The sequence below is a fragment of the Pseudophryne corroboree genome, chromosome 10 (genome assembly GCF_028390025.1).
Source record: "Pseudophryne corroboree isolate aPseCor3 chromosome 10, aPseCor3.hap2, whole genome shotgun sequence".
Taxonomy (NCBI): Eukaryota; Metazoa; Chordata; class Amphibia; order Anura; family Myobatrachidae; genus Pseudophryne; species Pseudophryne corroboree.
Window position 1 is genome coordinate 24,694,286 of NC_086453.1, and position 27,818 is coordinate 24,722,103.

The following is a 27,818-nucleotide window of genomic DNA, read 5'->3' on the forward strand; positions in this document are numbered from 1 at the left end:
TCTGTGCTATCTGGGCTCTGGGGGAGTTCAAGGGAAATCGTATAGTCAAAATCGGGCATAGCAGGGATCTCACTGTGTGTACACACCTTTAGAGGCATTTCTGGGAAGGTACAGTACTGTGTTCATTATTCTTTACCCTATGGTCTGGGTCTAACAATTCCAGAAAGTGTGCCAACAAATGAATGGCCATAAATTGTTAGGACTGTTGAGAACTATATTTAAAGTCCTGTACTTCTAAATATTAATTATGAGAGAGTAAGGTGAATGTGAAAGGGAGGGGAGTAAAGGACTGGGATTTTGGTAATAAGGGTTTATAGTGTGTTCATAGATTAGGTAAGGGAATTAGAGTTTTGGGGTAAGGTGACATTAGGTTTTAGTGTTAAGAATCATCAGTAAATTGATGATTAGTTAAGGGGGAATAGATTTGGCAATCTGGATTATGTTTAGCAGTTAAAGTGTTACGGAGGTTGGTGATATTGTTTAGAGGAGTGTGGGATTTATATGTGGGTCTGCATACATATTAATGTGGGTGTTATTTATGAAGCCGTGAATTGAAGTTTTGATCTTTAGTGATAATTATATTCTAGGGACAGTAGTATCATATAGCATTTTATTTAAAAATCTTATTTTCATACATGTTAATAAAAATCAACACCAACTTTTTGGGTTTTAGATTTGGTGTCCTTGTGTGTGAATTTCTTGTGGGAGGTTTGGCACAAGGCACCTAAACTGTAGAACATGGAGAATTCCCTGTGCTGGCTCATGGTGAACACACTTTTTTTGCAATACGGTGAAAGATGGAATGAGTGTACTGGGAAGATGGATCAATATGGGTAGCTCATGAGTGCTGCAGGTTGATCCACAGAGGGCCTGAGTCAGCAGTAGACTCGGTTGCAGCATCTTTATGATAATGCTGCGGACTGTGGGCTTCTTACTGTGGAGCTAATACACTGCTGTGTGCATTAAAATGCACCACCGGTCACCGCAGCCCTATGGAGGAGAAGAATCTGAACATGGCCCTCTGGGTCAGTGCAACTGCATCTTTAGATGAAGTCGCTGACTGCGACTCACCCACAGCACGCCTGCGGCTGGCCACCCGCTTACCATCCAAAAACGCCCACCAAGGTTGTACCAAAGTGAAAGGATAGGAGCCAGGAGAGATCACTGAAGAAACTTAGACTAGATGGAACACAAGAAAGTTTTATTTCTCTAAATACATAAAGTTAGAATACTCAAAACATATTTTTTCACCAAAGCCTACCACACCTCCTAAGTCTCTTCTCCCTCTACCTGATCTTCTTTCTCCCCAGTTCATCTTCCATAGGGTGCTTCAGGCAGGCACCCTGCAAAGTGCAGAGCAACCATAGCATCCAGCCGCTCTCCTGCTGGTAGCGATGTCCCCTCATGTGACTTGATGCATTCTGGGGTGTCAGTGCCACAGGGAACCGTTGGGGGGGGGGGGGGGGGAGCCATGTTTCAGTGCTGGCTCATCTATCCCCTAAGCATGTGAGCTGTCATGGGTAGGGTCCTTCTGTTTATGCTTTCAGTGCTCCTTGTCTCTTTCTCTCCCTCAGCGACTCTGACTCACTCCTGTCTGGATATGATGATTCTCCCAACCGTCACCCAATCTGCGCTCTACATGGTTTGTCGGTTCTTGCTTTGTGTTATTCCATTGTTATGTCAGATTACAGTTACTGTACGCTGTCTGTTTTCATTGTTACCTGTATATTGTCTGTACAGCACTGCGGAAATTGTGTGATGTCCTAGAAACAATAATAAGGTAGAAATACATGCACTTACAGTTCTGCTAAATCAAGCATGGTGGGGCCAATCTCCTCTCTGGGTATTTTGCCCTCTGTCTTGGATGCAGGATAGATTGGTGAAAGACTAAAACAGACTCTGGGCACTTTGGGTGCAAGACAGATGGAAGTAATCACCAGGACTAGGAAGAAATTATATGGGGCCTATAGTAGTCCCAAACCCAGTAAAAAAAAAAAACAGGTGGTCACTTTGCAAGTATGAATACTGCAACTTTGTATATAGTGCAACATGTAACCCCCAGAAGTTCTAGAGGACACAAAGGGGGTCATTCCGAGTTGATCGCTCGCTAGCAGTTTTTAGCAGTGGGGCAAGCGATATGCCGCCGCCCAATGGGAGTGCATCTTAGCTTAGCAGAAGTACGAACAAATGCATCGAAGTGCGGCAGCAAAAACAAATTGTGCAGTTTCTGAGTAGCTCAATACCTACTCAGCGCTTGCGATCACTTCAGGCCATTCAGTTCAGGATTTGACGTCACAAACACGCCCTGCGTTCGCCCAGCCATGCCTGCGTTTTTCCTGGCACGCCTGCGTTTTCTCGATCACACCCTGAAAACGGTCAGTTGACACCCAGAAACGCCCCTTTCCTGTCAAACACTCTGCAGCCGCCATTGCGACTGAAAAGCCTCGCTAGACCTTGTGTGAAACTACATCGGCCGTTGAGAAAGTACTTCACGCGTGCACATTGTGCCGCATACGCATGCGCAGAAGTGCCATTTTTTCACTTAATCGCAGCGCAGCAAACATTTTTATCTAGTGATTAACTCGGAATTACCCCCCAATGTACCTTAAATCGGTGGCAGATGTGTTGTCGGGTTACTTCGGTTCTTTTGTTCCAACTAAGTCAGGAGTCTTCTCACTTTCAAAGCATGAACAACCTTGTACACTAGGATCCGGTGTCTAGGTCGACATTAACTTGGTCAACACTATATAGGTCGACCACTATTGGTCGACAGGGTTTCTAGGTCGACAGGTTAAAAGGTCGACATGAGTTTTTTACATTTTTTTTACTTTTTCATACTTAACGATCCACGCGGATTACGATTGGGAATAGTAACCTGTGCCAAGCGCAGCGGTAGCGGAGTGAGGCACCCTGCCCGAAGCATGGCGAGAGAAGCGAGCCATGTGAGGGGACACGGTGCACTAATTGGGGTTCCCGGTCACTGTACGGAGAAAACGACACCCAAAAAACATGAAAAAAGTCATGTCGACCTTTTCAACTGTCGACCTATACCATGTCGACCTAGAGACCCTGTCGACCTAGCATCCCTGTCGAACTAGTTACTGTCGACCAACAATGGTCGACCTGGACACTGTCGACCTAGTTACTATCTACCTTCCATACCACACCCTGTACAGTTATTGCAGTTTTATTGTAGTGGCCTTGAACTTTGGTCAGAAGTGGTAACTTTCATCAATGGCAATTACGTCAGCCAAACAGGTAAGTGGTTACATACTAAACATACATCACTAGTAAAACTGTATCACATACGGCATACAACATGTAACGCTGAATATTCAGTATTTTGTGGTATCGGTGGTTAGCGCTGCAATATCTATGCATACCTATGGGTTGGCACGCTGGGCAATACACTACCGCGACTACGGGGGGTTTCCTCCCTGTGCAAGACAACACTACCACCAAACCCGTTCAACAATTCTAATACTGTGCAACACCAGGTATCTGAATGCAGATTAATGTAAGTTCCTTTTTCACATTAACCTTCTATACATATCAAGTATTGTAATAACGTTCAATTATGGTATACCATATAGTCCTAATACCCAGGTATATTTTACTACTATAACTCTCAAGTCCTGAAATGTTACCTGTGCACAGGATTTAAGTACTGTATGTTCTCAATGGGCTTTTCACGTCAAGTGATGTGCAACAGTCTCCAAGTAACAATGGGGGTAATTCCAAGTTGATCGCAGCAGGAATTTAGTTAGCAATTGGGCAAAACCATGTGCACTGCAGGGGAGGCAGATTTAACATGTGCAGAGAGAGTTAGATTTGGGTGTGGTGTGTTCAATCTGCAATCTAATTTGCAGTGTAAAAATAAAGCATCCAGTATTTACCCTGAACAGAAATAAAATAACCCACCCAAATCTAACTCTCTCTGCACATGTTATATCTGCCTCCCCTGCAGTGCACATGGTTTTGCCCAATTGCTAACTAAATTTCTGCTGCGATCAACTTGGAATTACCCCCAATCTCCTTAGGTTTATCCGGAAAGTTATTAAGCAATTTAGTCCCGAGGTCGGAGAGCTGAGGCGGGGAGTGTTTGGTATACTGTCTGTCAGTTTAAAGCAGGTTAGCACAATATCATTCACCACCACAAGATGGTGCAATTGTCCGGTAAATCCCTGTCAGAGTTTGGTATGGTATTCAATGTCCTTCTCTGAGCTTCCATTGTGATAAAGTCACTACTGGTTGGGGGACCTTCCTCCCACTAACAGCTTTGTACAGTCTTAATTAGGGACAGTCCTGCAGTACTTGGCTGAGGAGCAGTAGCGGATCTTGCTACAGGCGCACGGGATTTTTGCCCGGGGCACCGCCTTACGGAGGGCGCCGGCGCCATCCAGACGGCGCCGTACCATGGCAAGATCTGCTACTGTTTGGCAGTGCCCCCCCCCCCCCCCTGTGCCCCCCGCTGCGAAGGGAACTACACACTACCTGTCTAGTTTCTCTTCGTGGAGAGGACCTTTGCTGTACGGTGCGCACCGCACAGCATTGTGAGACTGGCACAGAAGCTAGTGGTCATAATTGACCTCTAGTGTCTAACTACGCTGTGCTATGGAAGAGACGTCATGACGTCTCTCCCATAGATCCGAGGAGCGGCGCCGGCGGAGGTCAGCAGCGGAGGTCAGCAGCGGTCAGGGATAGTAAGTATTTTTTTTTTTATGTAAGCAGCGCTACTCAACAGAGGCACAAATGGGGGCATAACTCTACAGGGGGCACAAATGGGGGCACAACTCTACAGGGGGCACAAATGGGGGCAAAACGCTACAGGGGGCATAACTTACCATGCCCCTGCATGAAGCCACACCCCTATTTTCGCCCAGGGCGTGGCAAGGGCTAGAACCGGCCCTTACTTGCTATCCCTAGGCTCACGTGGTGATATGCGCCCACTTGGTCTCCCTATACACAATGCCCGGAGGGGGATAACAGGGCTCCACTTTCCCTCCTGGGTAAGAAGTCTGCGTCTCTGCCTTGTTCCCTTGTAGGTGTCCCCTCTCTGGCAGTAAAGGGGGTAGAGGTCTGTGGTATTGTCTTGTCACTATTGGGGGTCACGCTATAACACAGGGGACCATAATGGCCTGACTCACGCTTTGTTCTGCTTACTGGAACAGGTAGCTGCCGCATTCCTCCTTCCCCCGGCGCTGTCCTGTGCGGCGGGATACCTCTGATGGCGTGGTGCTCTGTTCCATGCTGCTCTTTGCTGTCACCGGACTCCTGCGGGACTCTGCCTGCACCCCTTCCTGCTGACTCTAGCCGCCTCTGGACTTTGCCTCCAACCGCGCACCGCCACCGGGGACTTGTTGGGTGCTGGAATAGCGGTAAGCACCCGCAGCTCGTGATGCAGCCTCTCCGCGTCTCCTCACAGCGCAACGCCACACGCCAACCTTTGCGCTCTTCTCCTCACTCCGCACAGCCCCCTCCTCTTCCTGCAGAGCGCAATCAGGTCTCCCTCCTTTCAGGGTTGTCAATCACCAGATTCGGCAAGCCCCTCTCCTCCGTGGAGCATTAACGGTCCCTGGGCACAATTAACCCTGAGTTGCTCACATGTCCCTAGTGTCCTCACCAGTCCACATTGGCCGTATAAAACACCACCCTGTGGGGTGTTACACAACACTTCCTCCTCAGGCATCAGCTGTATCTTTTATCTACACTCAGAAAATGCGGCGGAGGCCGCTGTCACTGGGGAGGATGCGGAGATTAAAGCTCCAGGAACAGAGATGGCGACAGTAGAGAATTAGCACCAGAACTGAGATTGTGTATCAGTGGATCCTTGGTGTGATGTCCTCCTTGGTGGACCATGGCTCTAATCTGTGGGTTGGTGACTATGGGGCCTATTCATGAAGCAGTGAAAAGTGTGGAGAAGTGAGCCAGTGGAGAAGTTGGCCATGGCAACCAATCAGCATTGAGGGGACATTTATAATTTGCATACTATACAGTTGTATGGAGCAGCTGTTTGGTTGCCATGGGCAAATTCTCCACAGGCTCACTTCTCCACTCTTTTCACTGCTTCATGAATAGACCTCTATATGTACGGTGACATGGGCACATTTAATAATATGATCACTACTTAACCTTGGTTTAACCTTCACAAAACAAAATAGTTTTTTCTTAGCAATTTCTAGCAATAAGCTAGCACAGTCTAGCTGCCTCAGATCGTGGAGCTGGTCCAGCAACAATCGCCTACACCCATCAGCACCTGGCTAAAGGCTAAGCCCCCCTACCTGACAATGCAGCTGAAGTACACAATGCCACACTCGTAGGGGTCCTTTTGAAGGCAGAAATTTAGTAGGTGAGATCTCCGAGGCCAATGCGCCAAAGGCCAAAGTGGGTTGTGTTTGAGATGTTGACATCGTCATAATGTCAATGTAGAACACGTTGACATTCATTATGTAAACAGTGATCATATGTCAACATGTTAGAATGTCTACGTATCGTCTCTAGTGGCTCTTCGGCGACATAGTCGCCAAGAGGCTTCCGTGGCCTCACTGCCTCCGTCTCCAGAGCCTCTGTCTGCGGACTGTTTGTCTCATCTTCAGGTCTAGTAAATGCCAATTCATTTCTAAATAACTAAACAGAGCAATACAGATGAAATTAGTTTGTCAATAAATGTACAATTTATATTTGGATCTTTTCCACCGTGAAATGGAAACTATAGCTGTACAAAAATGCCAAGTTCCAATTGTTAGAAATCTGTAGTATTAGAGTCTGTCCAGTAGATGGCAGAATTGGATCACTCATTATTATTTCCTCTTAGATTGTCCAACCCTAGAGAAGTCTGTACTAATGACAAAAGGACATTTGAACATTTAACATGATCTCATTTTATTTATTTTAGGTGTTGTTTCACTAGAGTATAAATTATGATGCTTAATGTCTACTGCGGTCACTCAAAGAGAAAGTGCAAGAGTATCTCATACCGTCTCCAACACAGGGTGATGTCATAATGATGACATTACAATGTAGACGCTTAGTCGACACTTAACCTGTTGGCATGTGCAGAATGTCAACATGTTCACAACGTCAGCATCTGAAATGTTGACGTGTGAAATGCTGACATCCTGCCCAGTTTGTCAGCGCAGGGTTAGGGTGAGGCACTAAGAGGAGGTTTAGAGTTAGGCTGCAGGAGAGGAGATTAGGGTGAGGCACTAGGGAGATTATTAGGGGTTAGAACTTAGAATTAGCCATAAATACTGCCGGAAGCTGCGCAGGATCCGACATCACCGCAAGAGCCAGAAGACACTGCTGGAGCCACCAAATGCTGTACTCGCTGACCGCCAGACCACCAGGGACATTTTGTCGACATTCTAATCATGTTGACATTTCATCAGTGCCGACATGATGAATCTCGGCAGAATATACAGTACCACACCCCAACACACAGTTTCCCAGTCAATCACATAGTCAAGTTGAAAAATATACATATATAATCTAAATGTAGATAGACAGAGGACTGTGCACTGGATGTCAGTGAGAAATAGATTGTGTGGCGGTCACATGTAAAAGTGGAGAAGGCGGTGGTGGGCACAAGAGGAGGGAGGGTCCTGCATGTGAGAGCATACAAATACCTGACAATAATATCCTGCTGGCTCTGGAAGCAGCAGATTGGCATTGTACCCTATTGCTATTTTTATGATTTACAATTATACCCCCATCCTTCCCCATCCTAGGATCCCCAATAGTGTCCATCTAAAGTGTAAGCTGCATATTTTAAACAACCAAATATATCCATACATTTAGCTACATTAAACTTCATCTCACATATTGCTGCCCAGAGCAGGATCGTCCACAGGGAACCAGGGCTCCTGCCTGGTGGGCACCGATCGCCCAAGTTTACTGGAACTCACTTTAATTTTTCTTTTACCAAATGGAGGCAGGGAAGGTGGCCCAAACCGATATATTGCCTACAGCACCATGGAGTCCTCACCAGGATTTGTTACTAAACAATAATCAGATGTATTTATGCCCTACATACTATAAGGTTGAAACAGCAGGGAACAGCATTGGTCCCAACACGGGACTGTGGAGTCTTCCATTTATGGCCATAGTGCAGTTACAGTATGAACCATTGATAACCAGAACCTGTGTGTTTGGGGAGGCGATGGCACCAGAAACATAGGACCTGCTCATTGGAAGACAGATCGCTGATATGCTGAAGTGTTACTGATTTTCATCATTGAAGTCACCAATCATTTTGGTTTCAGGTTGAGGAACCCATGCAATCTATTACATGGTGATGTGACAACTGAGCCATCCCAACTGCCTTGCGTTGCCTGGGGAAGTATCTTCTCAAGGGAAAAGTTTGCAGGGTCACATGGAGGAAACTTTACAAGCACATGTTTTTATTGCTAGTATGAATTGTAATAAGTGAGCAGTGTTACGTGATATTTAGAGAAACATGGGTAATGGGGCTCCAGCTTATCGAAATAATTCAGGGGGCAGTCATCTTACAGAGCCTGAGAAAAGTGTTCGGGGAAACAGGTGGATGAGCAATCCCTATCTGAGACTCCACCGTTCTCTCATATGCTAGGTGTGACCGTAAGCATCCTCAGCAGGAAATAAGTTCTAGTCTAATGGTCATCAGAATGGAGCCACTGTCCAAAGGTCATTCATGAGATTACTTGCTGGAATAGTGGAAATAAGGGTGGCTGTGGAGGCCTATGCCTGTAGACGAGCAGCGCAGTGGCTCACTAAGGAAGGGCCCAATTTGCAGACTGTGATTCCTGCTAGATTGGTTCAATCTCTTCTCACCTCTTTCATAGAAGATAAGCCAATAGAAGTTTTGTCTCTATTTGGTCAGGATGCAATGGGAATATGTTACATTTTCAGTGGTGCTCCTCAATAAACATTTTAATCTTGAGATGTTGGTATACAGGGAAATTGCTAGATATTTGGGGGTCACAAAGGAAACTTTTGACATGGTCCCACAATTTTCCAACCAGACATAGCTCTTCCCATTATTTTCCTTGCATTGCTATTCTTCACCATTCTGTACTTCATGCTCAGAGAGGAAGGAACATCATCAACGTACCGTGACACTTTCAAGCAGACATTAATTTGGGCACTCTAGGAGGCTGGTACCTGTGTACCTAAATCTGGGGCTTCCAATGATTTATGGTGGCAGCAGTTTCAAAGCAGGGTGCTTAGTAAGCTCCCTGATCATAGTCATGGCGCTCTTCTCCTGTGAACGTAGGGGAGGAAGCCAGGAGCGGCGTAGATGGCAGCTACACTGGTTCCGCAGCTGCCAGGCCTTGTAGCAGTTGTTACCCATGCCACTCTGGTACTTACAAGTGGGTATATTTCTTTTACACAGTAGGTATAACTCTTTAATTATGTGCATTGCAATCAAGCAGCCAATATTTAACACTTTCTAAAAACAACCTATGAATAAAACACACAATATAGGTTTTATAAAGTCATTGTAAATGTTCTTATTGTCTGATTTCTTTATTGTTTTCCAATCAAATAAATAGAATATTTTATATTTAAAAAAAAAAGGAAACAAAATAAATGCCACATAGCCTGCAAATCTCCCTCCCCGTCCCATTAACATAACATGAAAAATGCAAATGTGTATAAAAAATATAAAGAGTAGAAGAAGAGGAAAAAAGTAAAAAAATAATGACATGGCATTTTACAGCGGGGGAACACCACGGAGGGCGACAGCAGGTGATAACGTACAGACAGACATGTTTAACCCTTCCCTCCCCAGCATGGCACCTGCCCAGTCACCGGCTGGCACAGGAAGGGTTAAGAAGCAGGCACAATAAGACAGTATAGAAGCTTGCTTTGCAAGGCTGCAGCCTGTTGTTACAGTAAAATTCAGCATGCGTCATACTTAATTGGCGGCTACTCAGTAGCCCTACTATAGATCATATGCTACTGAGGAGGTCTGCTGCAGCATGCCATCCTCTCTATGAGGCTTTGGGCTTAGAGACGTGTAAAATATCTTAAGCACCAGAAAATGGCAGAGTAGTGACAAGCTAAGAGTCATCACCCATTTGCACTTTAAGGTACTGAAAAAAATTGGTGCCAAAAACTGGTGCCAAAGTGTTGCAGTGGTCAGTATATCAGCAATCCTTTAATTCATATCCCTTAAACTTTGCCAAATGCATTCATATTACAGATTTCCTGTTTTCATGAGTGCTACAGGATATTTATGGCCTTGCTAGACTAATCTAGATTGACCATCTCACCATTTATTCCCACCTCCAATTCCATCTCTACTGAAATTCGAAAGGCAAGAAAAGGCTTATAGAGTAACACAGAGAACATCTGACAAATGGGCTGTAATCCATGACAATCATAAACCAAATTTAATTTCTCTTTATCTGTCCATACGCAGAACAATCCAGATGTCCATTTGGAGTACTGTTGGCCTCACATGACTGCAAAAAAAACAACAACATCTGATCGGGATCCATCAGACGTCAGCAGAGACTGTCAAGAAATGCGGTGTGCCAAGTTCTGACTCTATGTGGTGATTATCCAACCCATCAAATGGACTCAAACAGATATGGATCTCTGGTCACTAGAGAGCCATTTTAGCAGTGCATGTTTGGGGCAGAAATGGGCCGAATTAAGCAGGTCCTAACTGTAATCAAGCCAAGCAGACAAATCTGCTAGCCATACATTTTTTTATTTCTTCTCTCTATGTTGATAGCTTTCAGTCAAGTTGACTAGAAAATCTTTGTGGTCCAATCATCATCTGTTTTCCAGTCTTCATTTTCATAAGAATCTTAGTGATTGTCCACTGAGTGTGGCCATGTTGAAGAACAAGTTGTCCAGTCCAAAAATAGATCGAATCAAAATATAGTTATTGGAGAATCAAAAATGGTTCCACAGGCTGCAGCCAGGATAGATTGTCAGCTCCCGAACTTGCTCCAAATGGTGCAAGAATTGGGTAACCTGGCCTCTGCAGACTGCATTTGTCATAGGCTGATCCAGACTGACCAGTGCATCTCAATAAATAAGCATTTCTGATTTATCTCTTAACTCTGGAATACCACTTGGCAACATATAAAACAATCCAGAACTATACTGAAAAGCGGGTAGGTCTTTCCTGTTGATGAACAAGCCTCATAGAGAGAAGAGGCCGGTCCAAACCTTCCTCTTTCAATCATACATAATATAGTCTAATTTGATTCTGTTTTATTCTGTATTACAAAATAAATAACATGCTTTGTTAAAAAGTTCTTTAACCCCTTCACCCCGAGCTTCACACACCCAGCACCCAGCAGAAGATGGGTAACCTCCCCTTGAGCTGCACCCTGGTATTGAGTTCACATTCACAATGTCCGGCATAGCCATTGTGGGAGGCGGGAAAAGCAGAAGCGCATCCCGTTCTAGTTTTCCACTGCGAAGCGACGGCGCCTTACATCATATCCCTGCTCCCGCGATGCCTTTTTGCCATTGTAAGCAGAACGATTTTGTTAAAGCTTCAAAGGGTTGTAACTCGTTAGGTACCGGAACGCTTTACGGCATGTGGTTTGTCTATCCCCTGAGGACAATCCCCGGCACGATTTAGTAAATACCAGGCTATGTGCATTGTTCGCAACAGAAAATAGTAAAATAAATAAATATCTGCCTTTTGGAGAGAGCGACATGCAGAGAATATTAAACATGCCCCTTAGACGTTCATTGCCAAAACTATTTTTCAAAAATGAAACAAAAAAAAATAGATTTTCATTGCAGGTCAACGAGGTTACTTCTTAACGTGAAAATGTTCTGTGATGTTTATCCTAATAACTGCCCCTCCCACCCGCCCACCTACCAAACCAAAGAAACAAATTAAGCAAATAATTCTCGTAATAGACAAAGTCGCACTTTCATGGAAGCATTGTCGCGGAACATCCTTAGCCTCTTCATCACCGTGAAACGGAAATAAAATGGCCAAGGATGAGTGCATATACTTGTGACCCAGAGAGATCAAACGCAGCACACACTGAGGCCTCGTGCCTCGCTCTGGCAGGAGATATAGGCATACTAAGCAACTTAAAATGACGTAAGTCCTGGCGCGCTCATGTGGGTGAAAGGGTTAGGCGGTGAGATTGGGCTCGTCTACGACCCGTTGGTTTTTCGGTCCACCCAGCAGTGTCAACGTCGCTAGGCTCCTGGCTCCATCCGTTCTTCTAGCTGTCAAGAAAATCAAGAAGATACTCAATGATCCAATATATACTGTAGCTCGTTAGTACATTAAGTTATTACTAGTAACAATATATTCTTCTTCGTAATTTGTCTCCTCTCTTTCTTGCCAGTGGCTTCCAAATGGAAATGAGAGGGAAGATTTAAAAGCATCAATTATCTTGGGTGGTATAGAAGATCTACAGTTATTAGGTCTATAGTCATTAGGTCGACCCTATATGGTCAACATAAACAAGGTCAACGATGACGACAGGTCGATATATGAAAGGTTGACAATGGAAAAGGTCGACATAGACAAAAGGTTGACAGGGTCAAAAGAACATGACAATGGTCGATACAAAAATGGTCAACGCACTTTTTGGGGGGGCATTTTTGGGGTTACTGTGGACAGTTTTTCCATCTGGGACCACCATTTGTAGAAATGTGTCCCCTTGCCGGCTCGCTTCCATAGCAACGCTTCGGGCTCCGCTTCACTCACCACAAAGTTACTAAGGTTATGATTTGTGACAAGGATGGAAAAAGTAAAAAAAAAAAAGATTTAAAAAAAAATCCAAAAAAGTGTCAACAAATGCCATGTCGACCATTTGAACCTATCGACCTTTTGTACCTGTCAACCTTTTCCAGAGCTGACCTTTCATACGTAGACATTTTGTCCATGTCGACCTTTGGCAAAGTCAACATGATGCATGTCAACCGTATGGTGTCGACGTACTGACTGTCGACTTAGACATTGTAGATCTATAGGCCGGATCCCAATTATCGTGGCAATGCAGAAGGATCTCCCGTATTTTAGCAAAAAACTGGAGACGAGCGGGTTCGGTTTTACTTGGTTCTTTATGCCAGAATTGTCGCCATTCCTTATTTTCTGGATTTTTCTTATTGGCTATACAAAACACGTGACGTCCGATAGCCAATAAGGATATTTGGGTAAATAAGAGTAAATCCGAGTAAAACCGAACCCACTCATCTCCACAAAAAATGCATGTAGCGAAAATAGGTGACTGGGCATGTGCCAAATCAGACCACAGCACACGGATAGAGATCGGTAGCACGGGTTGTGAATGGTTGACTGGTGGTTGGGATACCACCAGTCACCATATCGACACCGGGATCCCGGTGTTTAGATTGCCGGCGGGGGGGTGAGCACAACGAAGCCCCTTGCGGACTCGCTGCACTCACCATGCAAGGGACACCAACGAGTAGGAATAGTCCTTGTCAGTCGGCATGCAGATTGTCGGGTTGTTCACTGGTCGGTATTCCAGCGTTGGTCGGTCACATAACTACATCCTGGTTGCACATATGAATTGATCCATAGGCCACTCTATTTGTGAAATGATAGTTTGTGGGTGGTAAGTTTGTTGCAACCACTATGAATGCCACGTATCTGCTCCGTCTAGTAGGAGTGTCATAGGAGTGTAGTGGGTTTGTAGCCGACTTCCACACACAATCGTAGCTTGCGGGGGATGCCTGCTTCAGAAGGGTGTTTTGCAGCCTACATGTGGCTGGTGCAAGTCCAGATGCCAACGGTGGTGACTTTGGCAGCGGACGGGAAGACAGTGGGCAGGATGCACGGGCGGATTCTTGCATAACTTAGTAAGCAGGCTGCTGCGGCCATCCGGAAGTACTCTGCAGATGCTTCTGACTCAGAATCAGAACCTTATTGTAGACTGTGTAGCACCACTCACCTGGCTGTCCTGAGTGACTGCTCACCAGGCAGCTACTCCTGTGCTTGCACTCCTAGGCAATTGTCTTTACTCTCTGTTGTTATTGCTAGATAGTCTGAGCTGCATAGGAGACAGAATGACAGACAGCATTACATTTACATTCACCGTACATCTGCATATTTCTATACATTTCCTGCCTCGTGTCTCTAACCTCATGCCTCTAGGTTTTACATTCCCAGCATTTGTGTTTCCATATTTGCCAACGTTCTACTGCTACATGTGGACTTATCACACCATTCCACCTCAGCGGACTACAGTCCCCATCATATCCTGTTTATGAGTGTTGCTTATGATATACTTTGTATAGGCACTAAACATATTAGTTTAATGTATGAATATAGGATTAGATTAGGTTTAGGGTTGAGGTTATGGTTAGGTTTAGGGTTAAGGTTATGGTTAGGTTTATGGTTAGGTTTAAGGTTAGGTTTAGGTTTGAGGTTATGGTTAGATTTAAGGTTAGGTTTAATGTTATGGTTATGTTTAGGTTTAGGGTTAAGTTCAGGGTTAAGGTCATGTTTGGGGTTATAGTTAGCACCAGGTTTAGGTTTAAGGTTAAGTGTAGGGCTAGAGTTATGTTTAGATTGAAAGTTAGACTTAATGTCAGACTTAGGGTTAGAGTTAGGTTTAGGGTTACGGTTAGGACCAGGTTTAGGGTTAAGGTTAAGTTTAAGGCTAGAGTTATGTTTAGAATGAAAGTTAGAGTTAAGGTCAGGTTTAGGGTTAGAGTTAGGTTTAAGGTTAAGGTTAAGTTTAGGGCTAGAGTTATGTTTAGGTTGAAAGTTAGAGTTAAGGTCAGGTTTAGGGTTAGAGTTAGGTTTAGGGTTAGGACCAGGTTTAGGGTAAAGGTTAAGTTTAGGGCTAGAGTTATATGTAGGTTGAAAGTTAGAGTTGAGGTCAGGTTTAGGATTAGGCTTAGGTAAGGTTTAGGGCTAGATCTAGGGTTAGGTTTTGGGTTACTGTTACAGTTTGCTTTAGTTTTAGGGATAGGTTTAGAGATAGGGCAAGGGTTAGGCTAAAATATGCGGAAAACTGCATGTTGACATTCTGGCAACGACATGTTGACATTGTTAACTCATCGATATTTGTGAATAATGATATTTTTCCTCTGGACCTAACGTGCATGTTGCCATTTAGACTATCAACATTCAGGTTGTCAGAGTTTTGAATGTTGACTGCTCATACTACACCCCATCCATGACTCCCACCATTTTTTTGTTTCGTCACCACCCGCCCCTTATATATCCCCTGGCTTACAGAGTGACTGCTCCTCAGACAGTGACAGAGGTGGTGATTGGTCAGGGAGTGACACGATACTGCCACCCCAACCCCCCCTCCCTCCCAATCAACAACCCTGTTTGCCCCCACATTACACTCACGCATTTTCCAGTACGGCCTCCTCTCCAGCAGCTGCAATCTTCCTGTAACAATAGATCATCTCTACCACCAGCCATATGGTGAGCACCACGATGAGGACATACATCATGATCTCAGACACGATCGACGCGGTATCCCTGTTCGCTGGGAGGGAAAACATAATTATTCGGCTTTTATCCACAGAAGAGACCACGTCACAGAAGAACATGTTTATTTTGATACAAGATTAAGTTTCACTTTTTCTTTCTCCAACATTTCTCTAGCAATTACTATGCTGACATCTGTCAGGGAGGAAGGTGCCAATGATGGGTAAAGAAATGAAAGCACTGTAATAAATAACATAAGTGCACTCATTTCAGGCTTAGATGCCTATTGACATTAATCTCCAGAGTGCGGTTATCAGCTCCGCCCCTTACTTTCTATTATGCGATTGGCTGCTTCCCAGGTTTGATGAATGGAGCAGCAAATCAGTTTACAGTTAAGAAACTGGTAGGCATGACAGCTGCTGTATAGAGACCTTTGAAAATCATTGCCAGGGAGAGAGGGAAGGGGAGGGTTCCAGTTGCCTTCCAAGTCTAGCCAATGGCTGCAACCATGACTACAATAGTACTATTTATATTATAACCAGTTACCAGCCCATCAAAATGATGGAACAACATAACAGTAGTGTCAGCACCGGCGGCTGTGAGCACCCCAAACGGAGCAACAATTGAATTACTCCGTTGGGCACCATCTAGTGGCCAGCGGCATGCAAAACACTTGAATTCCCTACATAGAGGTGAGAAGCAGTGTTAGCCTTTTAGTATATAGGATTGTACTAGAACTGTAGCCACAACATGTAGAATAAGGGATGTACTTAAGGGTTTGGGATTGAAACACCAGCGGTCGGGATGCCGGTGGTCAGAATAACAATTGCGGCATTCTTATGTTCAGAATCCCAATGGCCCCCCAACCTAACCCGCCCTTCCCGCAGTCTAAACCTAACCCTCCCCCCAGGCCTAACCCTAAACCTAACCCTCCCCGGTGGTGCCTAAACCTAACCCCCTTCCCGCAGTCTAAACCTAACCTTCCCTCCAGGCCTAACCCTAAACCTAACCCTCCGTGGTGGTGCCTAACCCGCCCCCCTTTCCACAGTTTAAACCTAACCCTCCCCCCAGGCCTAACCCTAAACCTAACCCTCCCCGGTGGTGCCTAAACCTAACCCCCCCTCCTTCCTGCAGTCTAAACATAACCCTCCCTCCCCGCAGCCTAACTCTAACCATCCCCAGGGGTGCCTAACCCCCCCTTCCCGCAGTCTAAACCTAACCCTCCCTCCAGGCCTAACCCTAAACCTAACCCACCCTGGTGGTGCCTAAACCTAACCCCCCTTGCCGCAGTCTAAATTTAACCCTCCCCCCAGGCCTAACCCTAACCCTCCCCGGTGGTGCCTAACCCCATCTTCCCGCAGTCTAAACCTAACCCTCCCCCCCAGGCCTAACCCTAAACATAACCCTCCCCAGTGGTGCCTAAGGCCCCCTTCCCACAGTATAAACCTAACCCTCCCCCCAGGCCTAACTCTAAACCTAACACTCCCCGGTGGTGCCGAAACCTAACCCCCCCTTCCTGCAGTCTAAACATAACCCTCCCTCCCCGCAGCCTAACCCTAACCATACCCGGGGGAGCCTAAACCTAACCCCTCCTCCCCGCAGCCCCTATCCCTATCCTCTCCACTCCCACAGCCTTACCTTAACCCTACCACATTGCCCAAACCTAGCCTCCACTTCCCCCTGCGGCTTACCGCTCGACAATTGTGACCCTACCTGGGATGCCGTTGTTGGCATTCCAAGTATTGTCTGGATTTCGGCGCCGGGTACCAAAGCTGTGCCCTACTGCTTGCAGTGATTGCCAGCCTGTATATGTCTCAAGTACTGTATTACATATTACACTTTCTGAGAGGCTTGCAACCCCACCTCTAATCCGGCACCTGACCTTGGGAATAACTATAGTTAGTAAAATAAATATATGATAAAAGTTAAAAATAAATCTAAGCACAGGTGTGATCCATTGTCATCGAATAACAACAACAGGACATATATGATCCGCGCCGACTGAGAAAGCTGATATAACGTTGTAACCGGTGGGTTCTGTCCCTGCACGACCAAGACAATATTTTAGTTTAAGTGTTAGCTCTGGGGTTTTTGTTATTTCTTTTAACTCAGTGGGACTCGGGTTCGATTGATGGTCTCTCCTTTCGCCAGCAGTAAAATATTCAGGAGGGAAATGTAATAGGTTGTGAATTTACGTTGCGATTCCCGGCGACTTTCCATTCAAAATCTTCAGATGTAATAGAAAAGATTTTGAGGATTAGTATGAAAATCAACGTTGAGTTTGCGGCAGCTATGAAAGGACAAACTCGTTAGGAAGTCACCAGAAAATGGCACCGGCCGGAGATATTGCGCAAACTACTGTACATCTATTCAGTGCTGTCTGAACAGAACGTAACTAAGAGACACATTAATCATACTGTATATATTACTGTGGAAGAGATGTATCAAGCCTTGGAGAAGTTGTCCAATCGGCTTCTGTCACATTGTATCTGATTGGTAGCTTTGGGCAACTGCTCCACTTAATCTCTCTCCAAGACTTGCTACATTTCCTCATATATCACTAATTAATACTAATTAATGGACTGACAAAAATAATAATAACAAAAATAATAAAAATATTAATGAGAAATGATAAGTTAAAGATTTGATTACTGTAGCAATAACTTTTTAAACTGATAGCAATTAAAATGATGTGGACAATGCCGCAGGAGGCGTATGTAGAAAATAAAAACATCTCCTGTCAGCATATAAAATCCAGGTGCTGCGTCCGATGACGCAACATCAGATTACCATTGCGACCATTGGTCACAATGGTAATTAAGTGACTCTTAATGCATCACTGACTGGTGCTCTGTATGTCATACTTGCCGATATTGCTGCCCCCTTTTCCGGAGGGGGTAACCTGGTCGGCGAACAGGGGGGCGTGTTCCGTAGTGAGGGGGCGTGTTTGGGGCGTGGCGGCATAAAAACTTAATTGTGCACCGCCACCCACTATTCAGTGCCGAGGAAACAGGCACTGGAGAGCGGGGGGCAGAGCTACGACAACGCGATTCAGCGCAAATTACGCCATTGGGTCCCCCTCGGGCCGCCCCCAATGGAGCACCATTGTGGGCGGCCAAGGGGGGGGGGAGCTGGCGGATGTGGGTCAGTTGCCGACCTTTTCTGGGGGGCTGGGAGCGCCACCCAATTTTTGGGAGCCTCCCGGCCATTCCGGGAGGGTAGGCAAGTATTGTGCATGTTCCGCTCAACCTCCACTGCATCCCGATTATTAAAGGATATAACTGTGAGTATGGCTGGACCAGTTGGCTGGGCCGGCTCTACCATTAGGCAGCTTTAGGTGGGGGAATCCACTGAATTCATCTAGCAAAAAACTGAACGATATCTCTGTATGCGACCTCCTCCTTTTACACTGCAGCCGCCGCTATCAGGCTGTACCACGTAGGATTTTAAAGTGAAAGTATATTGTGAGCAAAGTCACACAAAAAAATTATTTTCTTTACAATACATTTTATCACTTTAAAATTTCTTGAGTTTTGTCCCTTGTCTCTGTATATGTATAATGATGCAATTCACCCCAGCCCAGTGGTGCACGCAGGGGGGGTTTCCAAGTACCTGGAAAGCCCCCCACCCCACCCCCAGATGAGCTGAATCTTCTAGTTTTGAGACGGAGAGACAGCTATCTCCGTCTCAGTTAAAACCCGCGATCGTGACCGCGGAGCTGCTGCGGCAGCAGACAGCTACAGCAGCTCTCTGCTTGTAGAATAGCCGGAGGGTTGGAGGGGGGAGCTGCTGGCTGCGCATGCTCAGCCACAGCAGCTCCCTCCGTCCCCACACGGCTGCCCGTCTACTCCCAGCCACTGGTGGAACCCTATGTACAGTATGTATGTGAATATTTACTTGTAGTTATGTATGTATGTGTGTTTGTGTATGTGTGCGTGTATGTGCTTGTGTATGTATGTGTGTTTGTGTATGTGTGTGTTTGTGTATATATGTATATATATATATGCAATGGTTCCCTGGGTGGAGACAGGCTTGCCCCCCCTCCCCCCCCCACACACACACACACTTCCCCCCCTCCATGCAGTAGAAACCAGGCAGCACTCAGCGGTCTTTGTGAGTATATTTATATTAATGTATTAAAGTACAAATGACACAGTGTACCGACGTTTCAACGCTGCACCGGGCATTTTTTTTCAAGGTGCTATGCTGTAGGCTTGAAAAAAACGCCCTGCTCGGCATTGAAACATCGGTACAATATGTCTTTTATACTTTTATACATTAATTTACTCACAAAGAGCGCCAAGTGCTGCCTGGTTACTACTGCACACACACACACACACACACACACACACACACACACACACACACACACACATACACTCACACACACACACACACACACACACACACACACACACACACACACACACACACACACACACACACCCTCCCTCCCAAGGAAACCCTTCTCACTAAATACTGCATTTGCCCCTGCAGCCCACCTCCTAGTGACCACCTACAGCTCCCCAGGGAGTGGTGGGGGTTGCAAGTTAAGGGACGCTAGTCTGAAGCTTTGCCTAGGGTGCAAAGAGATCTTGCACCGGCCCTGCCAGCAGGGTATCCAGAGCCTTTGCGGCCCCTCTAGCAAAATTTTGAATGGGCCTCTCCCATAGTTAATTTTACGTTCCATAGTAGTGCCCTAGTTCATATTATACAACATAGTGTCCCCAGTTCATATTATGTCACATTATATCGCCCCAAGTAAACAATATGCCACATTGTACTGCTGCCAGTACACATGCCACACAATGCCCTCAGTTCACAGAATGCCACACAGTGCTTAGCGAGACGTTCCAAATACCTGGTCGACAACTTTATGACCTTGGTGCAGTTGCGTCAGGCCTAAGAGGTGGGCCACTTATGCCTCTGGTACCCATAGTAAAGGCACCCCCTGCATTCCACTGACAACAGCACACTTATATCAACACAGTTCCCTGTACCTCTGTGCTACACTAGGGGGCTGCAACCTACTAGTCCCTCTGCAGCTGCATCTATTATGCTATGCGGCAGTCCTTGGTGGACACCAGGTGGCTAGTTAGACTTCTCGCCTGTAGGGGAGAGTCAAACTAGCGGGACAAGGCACTTTGTGTAATTAGGCCTCGCCCCTCTCACGGCATAATGCCTTGAAATGAAACATGTCTCAATTAATTGCATCATTTGGCCTCGCCATCACCCTAAGGAGCCATAATTTGATATGCTATTCTTCCCATCCTGAGGATGCGGGAGATTTATCCACCATTGCGGGGATTGGGGGAACTAGCTGAAGAATCAGGATTCTCCCACACCTTCCGGGAGAGTAACTAAGTACGCCTGCTTTACCCTTGATTATGACATCTATGTATTGAAAAACAAATATCCTCTAAGGTGGTCACATGATTACATATTAGCTAAAGGTAGAAACCCCTGTTAAAATATTAATCTCAGGATTTTTTTTATTTATTTCAGAATGGATCTAGTTACAGGAGTTACATGACAGAATTATAACTGTCCCAATATACAGCATATTGCACCTTTGTCACTCACCTTTGTCTACTACTGTTACCTGAATGAATTTGGTAACATTGGTGTTGTATTCGTGATTTTCAAAGTTGAGCGTGCGGTTGACCCTGCACATATACTCCCCCCGGTGGTCATAGGTGACATTGGTGATGAGTATAGACATGTCTTGCAAATCTTCAGAGTGATTACTCCCGTCCCATTTCAGCCGTCCTACAAAACGTACATCCTCTACAGTTTGACGTGGATAACTGTAATGAAGTATCTGTTTCACAGGGAAAGAAAAAAGCATGAAACAGTTTAAGTTTAGCGCGCAATAATTATGCCTAAAACATAGGTGGAGAGTGCGCCCAAAATAAAAGAGAAATTTTTTGTGCAGCTTGAAGAGCAGGAAGCCAAGCCATACATCAGACCAACTTTTCTCCAACACTCCAATCTTCCAACCATCCAACTTGTCTGTTCAACTAAAACAGTGCCCCACACATCTCACCAACTTTTTACCAGTGCTCCACACATCTAACCAACTTTTCATCAGACCAACCAACCTTCCAACTTCTGTCCAACTTGTGATGTCACCGAAGTAGGCGGACAGTGCCTTCCTACAGTTCTTCAGTTTTGTTTTGTTTTTTCATTTCAGAACATGCAGAAGTTACTTTTTTTCAGTGAAACTGGGCTTTTCTTTCACCACCATACATTTATTAGATTTACTTATTTTTATACTGAACTATGGATACCAGCATGGTTGGGCTGCCAAGGCAAATATATATATATATATATATATATATATATACATACATACATACACCAGATGTAGATATTCGGCACTCCCAATGTAGTAAAATGTACAGCTTGCCTGGTGCCCTCCTGAGCTTCAAAAAGCAAACATATCACAATCGATAGGCGGCACTCTAGGACTTTTCAAAAATCAAGAACATACGTGACCCTGTTCTGACAGCTTAACGTTTCGGTTTAATGTAACCGTCGTTTTTTGGTAATAGCATATCTATTTATATTAGAAGGGATTAGGTACTTGGTTTGTCTTTTTTGGAGGCACAAGTATTATTTATATATTTTTAAAAAGATTATTATTATTATTATTATTATTATTATTATTATTATTTTTTTAAATGGAATGGGAAAAACCCGAAATAAAAAAATTGCGTGGGGTCCCCCCTCCAAAGCATAACCAGCCTCGGGCTCTTCGAGCCGGTCCTGGTTCTAAAAATCCAGGGGAAAAACGGACAGGGGATCCCCCGTATTTTTAAAACCAGCACCGGGCTCTGCGCCTGGTGCTGGTGCAAAAAATACGGGGGACAAAAAGAGTAGGGGTCCCCCGTGTTTTTTACACCAGCATCGGGCTCCACTAGCTGGACAGATAATGCCACAGCCGGGGGTCACTTTTATACAGTGCCTTGCGGCCGTGGCATTAAATATCCAACTAGTCACCCCTGGCCGGGGTACCCTGGGGGAGTGGGGACCCCTTCAATCAAGGGGTCCCCCCCCAGCCACCCAAGGGCCAGGGGTGAAGCCCGAGGCTGTCCCCCCCATCCAAAGGCTGCGGATGGGGGGCTGATAGCCTTGAGAAAATTTTAAGAATATTGTTTTTTCCAGTAGTACTACAAGTCCCAGCAAGCCTCCCCTGCAAGCTGTTACTTGGAGAACCACAAGTACCAGCATGCGGGAGAAAAAGGGCTCGCTGGTACCTGTAGTTCTAATGGAAAAAAAATACCCAAATAAAAACAGGAGACACACACCGTGACAGTAAAACTTTATTTCACACATGTCGACACAAACATACTTACCTATGTTGACACGAAGCAGTCGGTCCTCTTCTCCAAGTAGAATCCACGGGTACCTGAAAATAAAAGATAATTATACTCACCTGATCCAGGGTCCAGATTATAATCCACGTACTTGGCAAAACAACAAACCGAACACCCGGACCAAACGGACTGAAAGGGGTCCCATGTTTACACATGGGACCCCTTCCCACGAATGCAAAGACACCCCCGTGACAGCTGTCACAGAAGTGTCTCTTCAGCCAATCAGGAAGCGCCACTCCGTGGCACTCACCTGATTGGCTCTGTGCGCGTCTGAAGTGACAGAAGCGCATCGCACAGCTCCCTCCATTAGTTTCAATGGTGGGAACTTTCCGGTCAGCGGTGGGGTTACCCGCGGTCAGCCGCTGACCGTGGGTGACCTCACCGCTGACCGGACAGTTCCCACCATTGAATATGTGTGTGTGTGTGTCAGTGTATGTGGGTGTGACAGTATGTGTGTATACCAGTGTATATGAGTGTGTCACAGTGTACATACATGTGTATCAAAGTGTATATGTGTGTGTATCACAGTTTACATATGTGTGTATCAGTTATATATGTGTGTGACAGTATACGTGAGTGTGTCCGTGTATATAGGTGTGTCTCAGTGTGTGTGTGTGTGTGTGTGTGACAGTGTGTATATATGTATATGTCAGTATGTGTGTGTATCTCACAGTGTATGAGTGTGTCACAGTGTCTATACAGTACGTGTCTATCACAGTGTATATGTGTGTCTATCACAGTGTATATATGTGTGTCTATCACACTGTATATATGTGTGTATCAGTGTACATATGTGTCAGTGTGTGTATATATATATATATATATATATATGTGTGTGTATATCAGTGTACATATATGTCAGTGTGTGTATATATATGTGTGTGTCAGTGTATATATGTGTGTCAGTGTGTATGCGTGTCACAGTGTGTATACATGTGCGTGTCACAGTGTGTATTCATGTGCGTGTCACAGTGTGTATACATGTGCGTGTCACAGTGTGTATTCATGTGCGTGTCACAGTGTGTATTCATGTGCGTGTCACAGTGTGTATACATGTACGTGTCACAGTGTGTATACATGTGCGTGTCACAGTGTGTGTTTGCATCACAGTGTGCATGTGTGTGTGCGTGCGAGTCAGTGTGTATGTGTACGTGCGTGTCACAGTGTGTGTGTGCATGTCAGTGTGTGTGCGTGTCAGTGTGTGTGCGTGTCACAGTGTGTGTGCGTGCGTGTCAGTGTGTGCGTGCGTGTCAGTGTGTGTGTGCTTGTCACAGTGTGCGTGCATGTCACAGTATGTGTGTGCACGTGCGTGTCAGTGTGTGCGTGCATGTCAGTGTGTCTGTGCGTGCATGCCAGTGTGTGTGCATGTCACAGTGTGTGTCTATCACCATGTGTATATATGTGTCTATCACAGTGTATGTTCGTATCACAGTGTACATGTGTGTCATATATGTGTGTGTCAGTATGTGTGTATATCACAGTGTATATGTGTCATATGTGTGTGTCAGTATATGTGTGTATATCACAGTGTATATGTATGTGACAGTATATACGTGTGTGTCAGTGTATATGTGTGTGTGTATCAGTGTATGTGTGTGTGTGCATATCACAGGATGGAGGCAGTGCCCTCTCTGCGGCCGATGGAGGCTGGAGGCTGGCAGCGCTGTAGCTGGAGCCGGTCCCAGCAACTGAACGCAGCGGCGGGATGGACGAGGCGGCGGTGAGGAGATCCCGAAGCAGGACAGAGGCTGGTGACCGGAGGGGGGAAAATGAACTGTGCGGGAGGCTGGAGGGATAGAGGCTGGCGGACGGTGCGTTGAGGGAGGCTGGAGGGATGGAGCTTGGCAGCGGAACGCGATGGACGAGGCGGCGGTGACGGCTGTGAGACAGAGGCGGCGGTGACACAGAGGCTGGCGGCCGGAGGAGGATTGAGTCTGGCGGCCAGTGCAGACACGGACGGACGGTGCGGTGGGGCTGGCGGCTGGGCAGTGGCGGGTCACTGTGGCTGAGGCGGGTAAGGTGGCCGGAGAGGTATGGAGCAGAGAGGATCCTCTGCAGTCCAGAGACAGAAGTAGGCGGACACTAGCAGGCAGTGTCCGCCTACTTATCGTTCAGTTGTGGGGACAGTTCTCCCTACACCTGAACGATTAGTTGGGAAAATCAAACAGGTTTGATTTTCCCAACTAGTTGGACAGACCGTTTCTGGCCGTTTCTATGCGTGTGAGAGCAAACGGCTGATAATCGTTTGCTCCCACACACTGCCAGATTATCTTTCCAACCAGCCAAAAAGTTGGCTGGTTGGAAAGATATCTTCCTGGTGTATGGCTACGCGTGTGAGAGCAAACGGCTGATAATCGTTTGCTCCCACACACTGCCAGATTATCTTTCCAACCAGCCAAAAAGTTGGCTGGTTGGAAAGATATCGTCCTGGTGTATGGCTACTATTAGAGAGTGCATGAGGGAAGAGGGCCCTGCTCGTGAGAGCTTACATTCTAAAGGGAAGGGGCAGACAGAAAGGGGTGACACAGATGGAGCAGAATGCTAAAGTTACAGTACCCAGCTTGTCTGTGTCTGGATATGAGTAGAATAAGTATATGTTTGTAGACTGTCACAGAATAATAATATGTTATCATCAGATTGTGACACAATTTGCTAATAAAACTGAACGTTTTCCAACGCATTTTGAGAACACCTTGATTTTGCACCTGAGAGCCTGGATTCTCTGCCCTATGTATTTTAAGATGCACACCTGTTCCCTGCTGTCAGTGGAGGCTTCATCAGGAATGCAGTCAGAATTCTGATAATTAGTCGGATACCCCAGAAAATAATCTAGAACATTAAGATTGTAATATGAGAGTTGTAAATAGACAGGATCTTGCTCACCATAACAGAAGAGCTATATAAATGGATCGGTCCAAAGTGTTATCACAACCTTCCCGTGAACCAAGGTTCAAACATTATTACTCACTGCTGTGTGCTCCCAAATATTTTTTAACACAAAATGACAAAAAGGCAAATAAAATAGAAATTGTGATTTTATTAACAGTGCAAACATCAGATTACTGTCCTGGCTAAATGGTGCATAGAGTACAAAATCTGTTTTCACTAGTACAGACAGTAAAATTGATGTGTTAGAAAAGGTTATTAATTCAAACTACTAAAATTAAAGTAATAAAAAACAAATAAAAAAAGAAATAAAAAAGTTAATGAATTTCTTCGATGCGTTTCGAGGCACCTAGCCACTTCTTCAGGCAGTGGAGAGTGAAATGCGTTGCAGTGAGAAATTTTGGCCGGTATGTAATGAAGTCCGAGTTCGGCGGCCGTGCGGGATGACGGACAAACTTGGATGTTTTTGTAAAGGGGCAACCTTGTACAAGGCATGGTTTAGCTTTCGCCCCTTTGCCGAGTTTGAGTTTGGCCGTCTACCGCACGGCTGTTGAGTTTGGACTTCATTACATCCCGGCCTTTATTGTTAGGTTTATCGATTATATGTTTCATTTTACCTTTTTATACCGTATAAATATTTGCTTTTTGTTTATTTTTTTTCTTGTACTTTGTTTTAACATATCAATCTATCTATCTATCTATCTATCCATCTATCTATGGACTAGGTCGACATGACAGAAGGTCGACAAGAGTTTTTCACAATTTTTTTAATTTTTTTTAACTTTTTCATACTGTACGATCCACGTAGACTACAAATGGGAATGGTAACCTGTTAGCGAGGCACCGTGCCCAAATCAGGGCGAGCAAAGCTAGCCATGTGAGGGGACACGGTGCATTAATTGGGGTTCCCGGCCACTCTACGAAGAAAACAACTCCAATTTTTAAAAAAAAAACTCATGTCAACCATTTGTCCTGTCGACCTCGCTCATGTCGACCTAATGCTTGTGTCGACCTATTTTGGGTGTCGACGTAGTTACTGTCGACCAATAGTGGTCGACCTAGACACTATCAACCTAAGTGTGGTCGATCCTATGATCCACACCCGTATTTTTATAGCAGGAGCAGATTACGTTCTAAAAATAAGTGAAAGCACCGCTTGAATATTTATAACTTTTTCATATGTTTAATAATCTGTCAAAGATTTCCAAGTTGCAAAATAAATATCTTTTGAAGTTGTAGATGGCTGCCGCGGGATGTGCGTAACGTACGAAGCAGAAGAACTCATTTAATGTGCCAACAACATTTTTAGATCTAATAAATTGAGTGTTACCGTTCCTTGCATTTATAATTCACGTAGTGACAGTAATTGGAGACATCGGGACGGAAGAGGACAATTTACTTGAACATGTGGAACAACGTGTACCTGTGATACATTCAGAATGTGGCTTAGTGGCGCATGCAGAAATGGATGCAAACATAATTTACTCTTTTTTATGGCAAAACACATTTTTTTGCATCTTGTTCTTTTACATGGTACTGTAAGTACGACTTTATTAGCTATCAATGACTTCAGTTTAGGTACTGTCCTGTGTATGCATTGTGTTATATTAGCCTGTACCACTAACATGGTAGTACACAGTGTCGGACTGGGTCATGAAAGGCCCACCGGGGAATTGCAGTGGTAGGGGCCCATGCTTAAGGGTCAGTAGCGGTTCCTGCCATGGGCAAGCAGGCTTTTTGCCCGGGGTGTCGCTTTCCCCAGGGCACCGCCGCGGCAAGAGCCGCTACTGATCCCCGCTCCCCTCTCCCCGGCTGCAGCAGGCGCCGTGGGCTGTGTGGGCGCCCGCTGCAGCCGGCTCCACTGACAGACACTAGAGGTCATAATTGACCGCTAGTGTCAGTGCGGCGCTGCTATGGGAGAGACGTCATGACGTCTCTCCCACAGAGAGGAGCCGGCGGCCGGAGACGCAGGGCAGCGCTGCAGAGGTCCGGAAGCAGGAGCGGGGCTGGTAAGTATTGTGTAGTTGTTTTTTTTATTGTGTGTTTGTAAGCGGCGCTACTAGGGCACAGCTACAGGGGGCACAGCTACTGGGGGCACAGCTACTGGGGGCACAGCTACAGGGGGCACAGCTACTGGGGGCACAACTACTGGGGGCACAGCTACTGGG

The 27,818-nt window shown here is 45.6% G+C and overlaps 1 protein-coding gene across 1 annotated transcript in view; it reads right to left on the reverse strand.

The window, feature by feature from the left end:
- Positions 1–9,485: 9,485 nt before the first annotated feature.
- The window catches only part of SCN1B (sodium voltage-gated channel beta subunit 1), a 99,233-nt gene continuing 80,900 nt past the window's right edge, over positions 9,486–27,818 (reverse strand). Inside the window, exons 4-7 of the mRNA XM_063942237.1 lie at positions 20,969–21,206; positions 15,302–15,443; positions 13,887–13,985; positions 9,486–12,192 (exon numbers count right to left, since the gene is read on the reverse strand). Of these exons, the coding sequence (XP_063798307.1) occupies positions 13,919–13,985; positions 15,302–15,443; positions 20,969–21,206 (447 nt within the window). The 3' untranslated portion in view covers positions 9,486–12,192; positions 13,887–13,918. The remainder of the gene's footprint in view (positions 12,193–13,886; positions 13,986–15,301; positions 15,444–20,968; positions 21,207–27,818) is intronic.